The 12,481-nt window shown below is 42.6% G+C and overlaps 1 protein-coding gene across 7 annotated transcripts in view; it reads left to right on the top strand.

Annotated features, from left to right (window-relative positions):
- The first annotated feature begins 605 nt into the window (after positions 1-605).
- RIC3 (RIC3 acetylcholine receptor chaperone) overlaps positions 606-12,481 on the top strand; it is a 66,382-nt gene continuing 54,506 nt past the window's right edge. For all 7 annotated transcript variants that reach the window (XR_005530567.1, XM_039244603.1, XM_039244602.1 and 4 more), the window contains exon 1: positions 606-732. Coding sequence is in view for 6 of the 7 variants with exons in the window: in XM_039244603.1 (XP_039100534.1) it covers positions 615-732 (118 nt within the window). In the remaining variant the exon portion in view is untranslated. The remainder of the gene's footprint in view (positions 733-12,481) is intronic.

Below are 12,481 nucleotides of genomic sequence, written 5' to 3'. Positions count from 1 at the left end.
CTTCAGAGAAGTTTTTACCCGGTGGAGATAGCGTTAGGAATTTTCCAGGCAGAGGGAACAGGACAAGCCAACGTGCCCTGAAAGCAAGGAATATGATGCGGAAAGAGCAAATGATCTGGTTTGGATGCAGCACTGCTAAGACCAGGTCATTCAGGGCTTTCAGGTCATAGAAGTCGGATGGCAGTGCCGAGGATAAAAAAGCGTTCTTGAAAGGTTTTACTCTGTGGAGGGAGAGGAGTAGGCGTGCGTCTTAGCATTCGCCCGCTTGGCTACAAGCGGAGAACAGCTGCGACAAGCTGGAGCTGCCGGCGGTAAGGAGACGAACGGCGCGGCCCGGCAGGCGGTGAGCGGGCAGGGCAGAATGGCGGAACCGCCAATCGTGCAGCCGGGTGGACGCACCCCTGGGCGTGGGACACGGAGAGGGAGGGGTTTCCAATTGGCAAAGACGGGAGGGCTCCGGTGCGAGTACAGAGACTGCGAGCGCGGTGCGGGCGCCTGGCGCGCTTGTCCCTCTCGCGGCGCCGTCCGCGCAACCCCGGTTCGGTCGGAGGAGGCTGCCGGCGCCGCGGTTCCGGTTCCGGCTGGCGTCGGCACCTGTGGCCAGGGCGGCGGCCATGGCGTACTCCACCGTGCAGAGGGTGGCCCTGGCCTCGGGGATCGTCCTGGCTGTGTCGCTGCTGCTGCCCAAGGCCTTCCTGTCCCGCGGAAAGCGGCAGGAGCCGCCGCCGGAAGGTGAGCGCACGGGCTAGCTTCCCCTCAGGCAGCGATCGCTGCCGCACTGAGGGGTGCTCCGGGTCTTCTCGAAAGGGCTAGAGCGTGCGGACCCGGCGGCCTTGGGCGGTGCCAAGCCGCTGAGGTCCCCTTGGTGTCAGCGGCCGACTCCTCCAGGCGCCGGGTCCCTCCCGACCTTCTGACGCATTAAGGGCCGGGAGTGCTGGCGTGCGGGCGCGCCTGGGCACCCTCTAGGTGACCTGCCGCACCCGTTGTTCTTCGAAGCTTTCCCCCTTGTCCTTACTGGGTTAACTCAGCTGTCACCATCTGTTCCGGTGTTTTGAGTCAGGAGGGCTTCCGCTTGGATTCCCCTCTCAGGGGTTTCCGTGCGCTTTCTGTCGTGCTTTTGTATGAAGTCAAGTCAATTGGCATTGGTATTGTTCACCTTAAGTCGTTGTGTACTTTCACCGCGCCGCTTCTGCCTGTTTTTGTGCTGTTTTAAGTATTATTTGAAAATTGTAACTCAAATTTCAGTTACTGAGATGAACAAATTACTACGTTCCCCTTACTTACGTTGTCTGTTAATCCTTTGTTATTGGTATGATGTGTGTGGCGTTCACAAATCCACCCTGTTGGTTGCTTTCGGGGGCTTTTACGTAATGAGTGTAAAGGGATGGATGTCCAGGTTGAGAGAAGGAACTAGAACAGTTCTCTGAGGTCATGAAGTTCCACCAGTAACTTTCTCCTGTAAGTTATCTCTGTAATACCCTGGAGGATGGTTTTATAGTCTCCCAACACTTCACTGATGTTCAGCCTGTTGGTGAATGGACAGCTCCTTTTGAACTGAAATCCACTTCCCGGTCCCTTGTGCACCCTGACTGTATAGTTGCACTCTCTTGCACACCATAAATTAGAAATACTGTAGATGCAAAGCACTAAATTTTAGGAGTGGAGGACAGATTGAACCCAGAATTCTCTTGATAGAATTTGCTTGATAAACTTTATGCTTGTCAAACTATCTACCTGAAAGGCACTTCTAAAAAATGATTACATGTTATTTTTTTCTTTCTACCTTATTACAAAATCCCAGAGATTTTACTCACTTTATCTAACGGTTCTGTCTTGTCTGCCTTGAAGATTAATTCATAATGATCTCAAACAGTAAAGATTTTTCTAAAACAATATTTTACTGAATTGAATTCCATTATACTGAATTATCTTGAATAAGTTCTATTGAATTTGAGTGGGAGATACTCTTATACATGTTGTATAGAGATTAAATATGGCTCTTTCCCTTGAGAACTCAAGAGCTGATATTCAACGTTCTCATCTTAGAATCTTCATACTTTGTGTTCTCTTTAAGCTTCCTACTCATTATTCAAGTTTCAACTCATATATAACCTCCTCAGAGAGACGCTCCCTAAGGACCCTAGCTAAGATTACTCTACCCAAATCACTTCCTCTTTCTTCATATTGTGTTATTTTCCTTTTTGAAGGAATTACTATATAGTATGAAATGTTATTTGTTTACTCACTGTTGTTTTTTTTTTTTTTTCTGTTTCTACTTTGAGTGTGTAAGCTTCATGAAGGCAAGGACTTTGTCTTGTCTATCAGTATTTCATTTAGCACCTGGCCAAAATGGCAGTCGTTAAATACTTTTACATGTATAACTTAAGTTTATGAAGCTACTAATACTGTGAATTCTCTTTTTGCTGTAGTTACTACAAGAGTATAATCTAGGCAAAAACTTACCTTGAATGATATCAGTAACTGAAATTTTGCTAACTAAAATCTCTGCCCTTTTATGGACCTAGAGGGTATTATGCTAAGTGAAATAAGTCAGAGAAAGACAAATACCATATGATTTCATTCATATGTGAAATGGAATCTAAAAAATTAAATGAACAAACAAAACCGGAAACAAACCCATAAATCTAGGGAACAAACTGATGGTTGCCAAATGGGAGGGGTTGGAGTGCGAGTGGGAAGGGGCAAAATGGATGAAGAGGAGTGGGAGGTACAGGCCTCCAGTTATGAAATTAATAAGTCACAAGGATGAGAGTACAGCACAGGGAGTGTAGTTAGTGGCGCTGTCACAGTGCTGTATGGTATAGATGGTAGCTGTACTTGTGGTGAGCATAATAATGTATAGACCTGTGGAATTACATTAGTTTCAGGTGTACGACATAGTAACATTGTATGTCAACTGTACTTCAAAAAAAAGAAATTAATTAAAATTATTGCACCAGTATGTGACATTTTAAAAATAGTGATTTCAGGGTGCCTGATTGGCTCAGTCCCTTAAGTGTCTGCCTCTTGATTTTTGACTCTGGTCACGAACTCCTAGTTCGTGGGTTCAAGCCCCATGTTGGGCTTTGTGCTGACAGCACTGAGCTTGTGTGGGATTCTCTCTCTCCTTCTCTTTTTGCCCCTCCCCCACTTGATTGCGTGAGCACAGATGCTCTCTCTCAACATAAATAAACATTAAAAAAATAAAAATGATTTCTGTTGTTGATAATGATGCTGTTAACATTAGAGTGCATGTACCCCTCTGAATCTGCATTTTTGTATCCTTTGGGTAAATACCTAGTAGTGCAATTGCTGGGTCGTAGGGTAGTTCTGTTTTTAGGTTTTTGAGGACCCTCCATACTGCTCTCCAGAGTGGCTGTACGAGTGACATTCTCAGTAGCAGTGCAAGAGGGTTCCCCTTTCTCCACATCCTCATCAGTACCTGTTGTTTCTTGTGTTGTTAATGTTAGCCATTCTGACAGGTGTGAGGTGGTATCTCATTGTGGTTTTGATTTGTATTCTCCTGATGATGAGGGTTGTTGAGCATCTTTTCACATGTCTGTTAGCCATCTGGATGTCTTTTTTTGGAAAAGTGTTTGTTCATTCATGTGTTCTGTATTTTTCAACTTTTTTTTTTTTTTTTTTTGTTTTTTTTTTTTTTTTTTTTTTTTATTGTTTTTTTTTTTTTTTTTTTTTTTTTTTTTGTGTTTTAGAAATTTTTTATGGCTTTTCGATACTAATCCTTTATCAGATGTGTCATTTACAAATATCTTCTCCCATTCTGTAGGCTGCTTTTTAGTTTTGCTGATTGTTTCCTTTGCTGTGCAGAAGCTTTTTATCTTTGTGGGTTTTTTGTTTTTTTTTTTATGTTTGTTTGTTTTTGAGAGAGCATGAGCATGAGGGAGAGGGGAACAGAGGATCCAAAGTGGACTCCGTGCTGGCAGCAGTGAGCCCCATGCAGGGCTAGAACTCACGAATTGTGAGATGATGACCTGAACCAAAGTCGTCTGCTCAACTGGTTGAGCCACCCAGGTGCCCCCAGAAGCTTTTTATCTTGATGAAGTCCCAGTCGTTCATGTTTGCTTTTGTTTCCCTTGCCTTCAGGGATGTGTCTAGCAAGAAGTTGCCCTGGCCAAGATCAAAGAGGTTGCTGCCTGTGTTCTCCTCTAGGATTTTGATGGTTTCCTGTCTTAAGGTTTAGGTCTTTCATCCATCCATTTTGAGTTTATTTTTGTGTATGATGTAAGAAAGTGGTCCAGTTTCATTTTTCTGCAAGTCCCATCCAGTTTTCCCAGCACCATTTGCTAGAGACTTTTTTCCATTAGATCTTCTTTCCTGCTTTGTTGAAGATGATGAGTTGACCATATAGTTGTGGGTCCATTTCTGGTTTTTCCATTCTGTTCCATTGATTGATCTATATATCTGTTTTTGTGCCATAACCATACTGTCTTGATGACTACAGCTTTATAATATAGCTTGAAATCCGGAATCGTGATGTCTCTAGTTTTATTTTTTTAAGGATTGCTGTGGCTGTTCAGGGTCTTTTGTCGTTCTGTACAAATTTTAGGATTGTTCGATCTAGCTTTGCAAAGAATGCTGGTGGTACAGGTATTTTGATAGGGATTTCATTAAATGTGTAGATTGCTTTGGGTGTTATAGACATCTTAACAGCGTCCTTCTAATGAATGAGCATGGAATATTTTTCCATTTCTTTGTGTCCTATTCAACATCTTTCACAAGTTTTCAATAGCTTCCAGAGTACAGATGTTTTGCCTCTTTAGTTAGGTTTATTCTTAAGTATCTTCTTGTTTTTGGTGCAGTTGTGAATGGGATTGATTCCTTGATTTATTTCTCTGCTGCTTCATTACTGGTGTATAGAAATGCAACAGATTTCTGCATTCATGCATTCTAGCAATTTTTTGGTGGAGTCTTGAGTTTTCTACATTGAGTATCACATTGTCTTCAAAGGTGTAAGTTTGACTTCTTCCTTGCCAATTTGTATGCCATTTATTTCTCTTTGTTATCTGATTGCTGAGGCTAAGACTTTCAGTACTATGTTAATTAGTAATGGTGAGAGAAGATCTCCTTGTCTTGTTCCTGACAGTAGGAGAGAGGCTCTCAGTTTTTCCCCATTGAGGATATTAGCTGTGGTTCTTTTGTATATGGTCTTTATGATGTTGAGGTATGTTCCGTCTATCCCTACTTTGTTGAGTGTTTTTATCAAGAATGTATGCTCGAGCTTTCTGCTGTCAGTGTCCAGCTGAGTTAGGATCCTCTGTCCCCCCCTTTCTCTGCCCCTCCTTTCTCCTTGTGTGCTCGCTGTCAAAATTAAGCTTAAAATTCATGGGGCACCTGCGTGGCTCAGTCAGTTAAGTGTCTGACTTCGACTCAGATCATGATCTCCTGGTTCGTGAGTTCAGGTCCTGCATTGGGTTCTGTGCTGACAACTCAGAGCCTGGAATCTGCTTCAGATAGTGTGTCTCCCTCTTTCTCTCTCTGCCCCTCCCCCACTCATGCTCTGTCTCTCTCTCAAAAAAAATTTTTTAAATTCATGCTGTATTTATTTAAATGCTTTTTCTGCATCTGTTGACAGGATCATATGGTTCTTAACCTTTTATTAATGTGTATCATGTTGATTGAGTTGCTAATATTGAACCAGCCCTGCAGCCCAGGAATAAATCCCACTTGATAATTGTGAATAATTCTTTGTCATAATGAGCACTGGGTGTTGTATCAAAGTAATGAATCACTGAATTCTGCTTCTGAAACCAGTACCACACGGTATATATAAAAAGCCAAAATAAAAATAAAATGGAGGGGGGGAAAAAGACAAAAAAACAGACTCTTACTATAGAGAACAAACAGATGGCTACCAGAGGCGAGGTGGGTTGGGGGGAGGGTGAAATAGATGAAGGGCATTAAAGACTACACTTATTTTTTTTTAATGTTTATGTATTTATTAAGAGAGTGTGTGCGTGTGTATGCATGTGCACATAAGTGGAGGAAATGCAGAGAGAGAGCGAGAGATCCCAACGAGGCTCTGTGCTGTCAGCGTGGAGCCCGACGTAGGGCTTGATCCCATGAACCATGAGATCATCCCCAGAGCCAAAACCAAGAGTCAGACACTCAACTGACTGAGCCACCCAGGCACCCCAAGATTACACTTTTCTTGATGAGCACTGAGTAATATATGGAATTGTTGAATTGTTATATTGCACACCTGAAACTACTATAACACTGTATGTTAACTATACTGGGATTAAAATTTTTTTAATGTGTATTTATTTTTAAGAGAGAGCGAATGTGAGCAGGGGATAGTTGGGGGTGTAAGGACAGGGGAGGACAAGAATCCGAGGCAGGTTGAATCTGAGCTGTCAACACAGAGGTGCCCCTAAAATTTTTTAAAAAGAAAAAAACATAGCAATTCCTACCCTTTTTGGGTTATATACACCTTTGAGAATCTGATGAAAGTTATGGAGTTTCTCCCTAGAAAAATTCACATACGTTCAGAATTTGAGTATCAATTCAGAGAATTCACAGAACCCAGAAACCTTTGTTTTAGAGAAAGAGACAACGCTGATTGTTTGAAAATTCTTAAAACCTGTCATGGTAACTTTCATTTCTCCCCATTGGAGTAAGTGAAATAAGTACAGTCCCTTTTCCACATAACAGCTGTTGAGACCGTCTTTTAGCAAATATTTATGATGTATTCTTTCACTTAGCATATACGTAGTGTCCAGATAACTGTGGATTCTAAGAAAAATGAGCCAGTTCTCTGCCTGAGAAATGCACAGTTTAGTAGAGGAAAATGGACAACAAATAAGTGAAGAACAGTATCAGTTGCATGTACTCCATGACCTATCAGGGAACAATGGGGACTCATGATTAGAATGATCAGTTTTATTGGGGGCAAGAAAAGTGTCCTAGAGCAGGAGATTCTTTTTTTCTCCCCCTAACAGCTTTCTTAAGATAAAGTTCACATATAGTTTATCCACTTCAAGTGTACAGTTCAGTGATTTTTGTTCTATTCAGAGTTGTGCAGCCATCATCACAATCAGCGTTAGAACTTTTACTTTGTCATCCCCCCATCCTCGTATTCTTTATCACCCTCTAACACACTCCTCTCTGCCCTAAGCAACTACTAATCTACTTTATGTATAAATTTTCCTGTTCTGAAAATTTCATATAAATGGACTCATACAATATGTGATCTTTTTGTGATTGGCTTCTTTTGCTTAGCGTAAAATTTTCAAGGTTCATCCATGTTGTAACATGTAACAGTACTTCATTACTTTTTATGGCCGAATAGTATTCCATTGTGTGGATATGCTGCATTTTATTTATCCATTCATCCATGGATGGACATTTAAGTTACTTATTTTTTTATTATACAAAATGTTGCTTTTAACATTTGAATATAAACTTTTATGTAGATATGTTTTCATTTTTCTTGGGTGTGTACATTTGGGAAATAAGAGCATTTAGTGTGGTTGGAGCTAAGAGTGAAAACAATTTTTTTTTTTGGTCAAGTTAGCTAATATACAGTGTAGTATTGGCTTCAGGAGTAAATTCCCATGACTCATTACTTAAATACTACACCCAGTGCTCATTCCAAAAAGTGCCTTCCTCAGTGCCCATCACCCATTTTCCCCACCCCCCATCAATCCTTAGTTCTCTGTGTTTAAGAGTCTCTTAAGGATTGCCTTACTCTTATCTTATTTTTCCTCCCTTTTCCCTCTAGTCATCTGTTAAGTTTTTCCAATTCCACATATAAGTGAAATCATATGACATCAGTCTCTCTCTGACTTATTTCACTTAGCATAATGCCCTCCAGTTCTATTCACCTTGCTGCAAATGGCAAGATTCATTCTTTTTCATTGCTGAATAGTACTACGTTGTATGCATATACTACATCTTTTTTATCCATTCATCAATCAATGAATATTAGGGCTGTCTCCATAATTTGGCTATGTTGATAGCGCAGTATAAATATTGGGGTGCATATGCCCCTTCAAATCAGCACGTCTGTATCCTTTGAATAGATTCCTAGGAGTGGTATTGCTAGGTCATAGGGTAATTCCATTTTTAGTTTTTTGAGGAACCTCCACACTGTTTTCCAGAGCGGCTGCACCAGTTTGCATTCCCACCCACAGTGCAAGAGGGTTTCCTTTTCTCCACATCCTCACCAACATCTGTGGTTTCTTGAGTTGTTCATTTTAGCCATTCTGACAGGTGCGAGGTGTCATTTCATTGTAGTTTTGACTTGTATTTCCCTGATGATAAATGATATTGCGCATCTTTTCATGCGTCTGTTGCCCATCTGGATGTCTTCTTTGGAAAAGTATTCATGTCTTTTGCCCATTTCCTCACTGGATTATTTGTTTTTTGGGTGTTGAGTTTGGTAAGTTCTTTATAGATTTGGGGTACAAACCCTTTATCCACTATGTCATTTGCAAATATCTTCTTCTATTCTGTCTGTTGGCTTTTAGTTTCGTTGATGGTTTCCTTTGCTCTGTAGAAGCTTTTTTATCTTGATGAGGCCTCAATAGCTCATTTTTGCTTTTATTTCCCTTCAGAAATCTGTTAAGTAAGAAGTTGCTGCAGCCAAGGTCAAAGAGGTTGCTGTCTGTTTTCTCATGTAGGATTTTGTTTCCTGTCTCACATTTAGGTCTTTCATCCATTTTGAATTTATTTTTGTGTATGGTATAAGAAAATGGTCCAGTTTCATTCTTCTGCATGTTGCTGTCCAGTTCTCCCAGCACCGTTTGCTAAAGAGAATGTCTTTTTTCCATGATTATTCATTCTTGCTTTGTCGAAGATTAGTTGGCCATATATTTGTGAGTCCATTTTTGGGTTCTCTATTCCATTGGTCTCTGTGTCTGTTTTTGTGCCAATACTATACTCTTTTGTAATACAAGCTAAAATTCAGAATTGTGATGCCTCCAGCTTTGGTTTTCTTTTTCAATATTACTTTGGCTATTCAGGGTCCATACAAATTTTAGGATTGTTTGCTCTAATTCTGTGAATAAGCTGGTGCTATTTTGATTTGGTTTGCATTGAATGTGTAGATTGCTTTGGGTAGTATTGACGTTTTAACAGTATTTGTTCTTACAGTCCATAAGCATGGAATGATTTTTATTTCTTTGTGTCTTAAATTTAAACAGAAAATTTTTAATGTTTATTTTTGAGAGTGAGAGAGAGACAGAACGTGAGTGGGGGGAAGAGCAGAGAGCGATGGACACACAGAATCCAAAACAGGCTCCAGGCTTATAACTGTCTGCACAGAGCCTGATGCAGGGCTTGAACCTGTGGACAATGAGATCATGACCTGAGCCAAAGTCAGGCACTTAACTGCCTAAGCCACTCAGGCGCCCCTTCTTCAGTTTCTTTCATTAGCTTTCTATAGTTTTCAGCATGCAGAATTTTTACCTCTTTGGTTAGGTTTATTCCTAGGTATTTTATAGTTCTTGGTGCGATTATAAATGGGATTGATTCTTTGATGTCTCTTTCTTTGGCTTCATTATTGGTGTTATTGGTGTATAGAAATGCATCCAGTTTCTGTACATTGATTTTTATATCCTGTGACTTTGCTGAATTCATGTATCAGCTCTAGCAGTTTTTTTGGTGGAGTCTTGGGTTTTCTATGTAGAGTATCATGTCATCTGCAAAGAGTGAAAGTTTGGCTTTTTTTCCAATTTGAATGCCTTTTCATTTTGTTTTTTGATTGCTGAAGCTAGGACTTCCAGCACTATGTTAAAGAACAGTGGTACTGTCTTTTTTCTGATCTCAGGGAGAAAGCGCCTAGTTTTTCCCCATTGAGGATGGTATTAGCTGTGGGCTTTTCATATATGGCTTTAATGATGTTAAGGTATGTTCCTTCTATCTCAGCTTTCTTGAGCGTTTTTATTAAGAAAGGATGCTGTATTTTGTCAAATGCTTTTTCTGCATCTATTGACAGGGTCATATGGTTCTTCTCTTTTCTTCTGTTAATGTGAGGTATTGTTGGAAACCGGCTCTGGCCGGGGTCCAGGGGTCCCTGAAGGATGGACGGTGTCAGCGAGGGAGGGATGAGAGAGCCACAAGAATCTTTCTGGTCACCAGGCAGGCATCTCTGCTCTGACTGGGGCTCAACTTTATTTTATAATTAAGTGTTTGGGGGACAGCACAGAAGTGGCATTTGCCTTAGACAATGATTTCTGATGACAAATTTCTTTGATATGTAAGAATTTCCCAGACGTAGATTTGTAGCAGACTCCTGCATAACCTTTATCAACAGTGATTGAGGTAGGTGATTTAGATGCTTAGCCTATGCGGAAGGAAGGTATCTTTAGCATACAATACAGTGTTTTTAGCATAAAAAGGGTGAAGTTACTTCTTTGTGGGCAGGGATCAATAGCTTGTTTAAGGCAGAAGTATCAAGAAAAACAGGTCTTTCAGGAAACACAATGTTTGCTCCCATAATCACAAAAGAAGTTCCTCGATAGGTTCCTTCCAGACTCAGTTGTAACTCTTGTGTTCTTAACCCCCTTTATTATGTAAGTCTTGGATCTGCAAGGCCCATAGGAAGAGCCTTTTGACAATCATCCACAATGTTTTCACCTGAAGTCTCTTTTGAAAGGCAGGAATATGCTTTTCCTTATGAGGTATCTGTGTTCGGAATATCGGCCTGATATGGAATATTGTGAGGCCTGGTCAATACCAGCAGGCTTATTTCCAACGTGAGCCAGCAGTAGCAGAAAGAGATACCAGTTTTCATTTCTCATGGCAGGAGCTGTGCAAACACTGCCATTTCCTTGCTGTGACTGCCATCCAGAGAGGCCAGTGTGGCTCCCAGCAAGGTATCACATTGATTGATTTTTGTGAATATTGAACCAGCCTTGCAGCCCAGGAGTGAATCCCATTGATTGTGGGGAATGATTCTTTTGATATACTATTGAATTTGATTCGCTAGTGTCTTGAGAATTTTGCATCCATGTGTTGGGCCGGAAGAAAGGTAGGGCAGAGATGCCACAGAATGGCAGACTTCTTGAGATGGTTGACCTTCCCGCCAATACATCGGTGACCATTACGACTTTGGCAGGAAACAAACTTAAGAAACCGAAACCTTCCACCCAGGACTTTCCAGTCAAGAGACCTACCCTGTTTTCTGGACTTCCCTACCCCCACCAACAGGTTTTAAAACCCCTCACCACCCAACCCGGGCGCGACTTCCCTGACTCCTCTCTCTTGAGTCGCGGAACCTCGCCCGAGGGTGCATGCAATAAAACTCCTCCTGCGGAACAATTTGCTTTGGAGTCTTTTTTACTCACCTAAAAAATCTTACATTTGGTGCCGAAACCCGAGAGGAGATTGAGCTCCCACTTCGGTGAGGAAGTTCTTTCCTCTCCATGTCTGGACCAGGAACTGCCTCTCCAAGTGCCATTCTCAAGACTGTGGTGAGTGTCCTTAGCCCCCAGCCCTCTCCGGGGTACCCTGTCCTAATCGCGGCCGCGTCAGGGCGAGCCCCCCTCCGGCTACCAGGTAGCCTCCAGAGCTCCAAAGAATCGGGAGATGTCCCCATTCTGCGGCAGCTTACCCCTCTCTTCCTCAATATCCAGTCCAGCACACGGATGAGGGGACGCTTTCCTCCGTGATCTTAACTGGTGGGCGAGGTAGCTATGGGAACTTCGCAGTCCAAAACTGATCCAAAAACGCCCTTGGGTTGCCTTCTGGCCAATCTCAAAACCTTAGAGTTGGACTAGGACCTGGGCAGGCAGCGCCTTATACATTACTGTTGCCTGGCCTTCGTATCAATTGGACAACCAGTCACAATGGCCTCCCGAAGGCACATTTGATTACCAAATTCTCATGGACCTTGATAACCTCTGTAGACGCCAAGGCAAATGGTCTGAGGTTCCTTACTTCCAAGCCTTTTGGACCCTGCGCTCTCGTCCTTCATTATACTCTTGCTGCTCTATGTCTCACATTCTTCTTGCCCGCACTCCCCCTCCGACCCTCTCACCTACACCCCCTAAAGATCCAGAATCGTCTATACTCTCCCCCCCCTTTCCGAACCTCCCGAAAACTTGTGTGGCCCTCCTGTGAGGGCTCCTCTTTTGCTCCCGCCCCCACCATACCCTGCTCCCATCCTCCAGCCTCCCGTACCTCTCGCTCCTCAACAACCCTCCGATCGACTCCAACACCGGCCCTACCTACCCCCACCGCTACTGAAGCTCCTCAGCTGGAGATCGTGGTAGAACCTGCCCCCCAGGAGGCCTCCCTCTCATCCCCTCCTCTCTCTGCCTGCAGCCGGTCCCATGACCCCTCTCCAGACCTGGTCTGCCCGCTGCGAGAGGTCGTGGGGGCAGAGGAGGTTGTTCGGGTTCACGCGCCCTTCTCCCTCCAAGACCTTTCCCAAATAGAGAATCGCCTAGGTTGCTTTTCCACCAACCCACATAACTTTATCAAAGAATGTCAATACCTGGCCCAGGCCTATGACCTA

This window comes from Hyaena hyaena, unplaced genomic scaffold (genome assembly GCF_003009895.1).
Source record: "Hyaena hyaena isolate Hyena2069 unplaced genomic scaffold, ASM300989v1 scaffold_245, whole genome shotgun sequence".
Classification (NCBI taxonomy): domain Eukaryota; kingdom Metazoa; phylum Chordata; class Mammalia; order Carnivora; family Hyaenidae; genus Hyaena; species Hyaena hyaena.
Note: the sequence above shows the minus strand (reverse complement) of the source record. Positions and strands in the feature narration are given on the sequence as shown.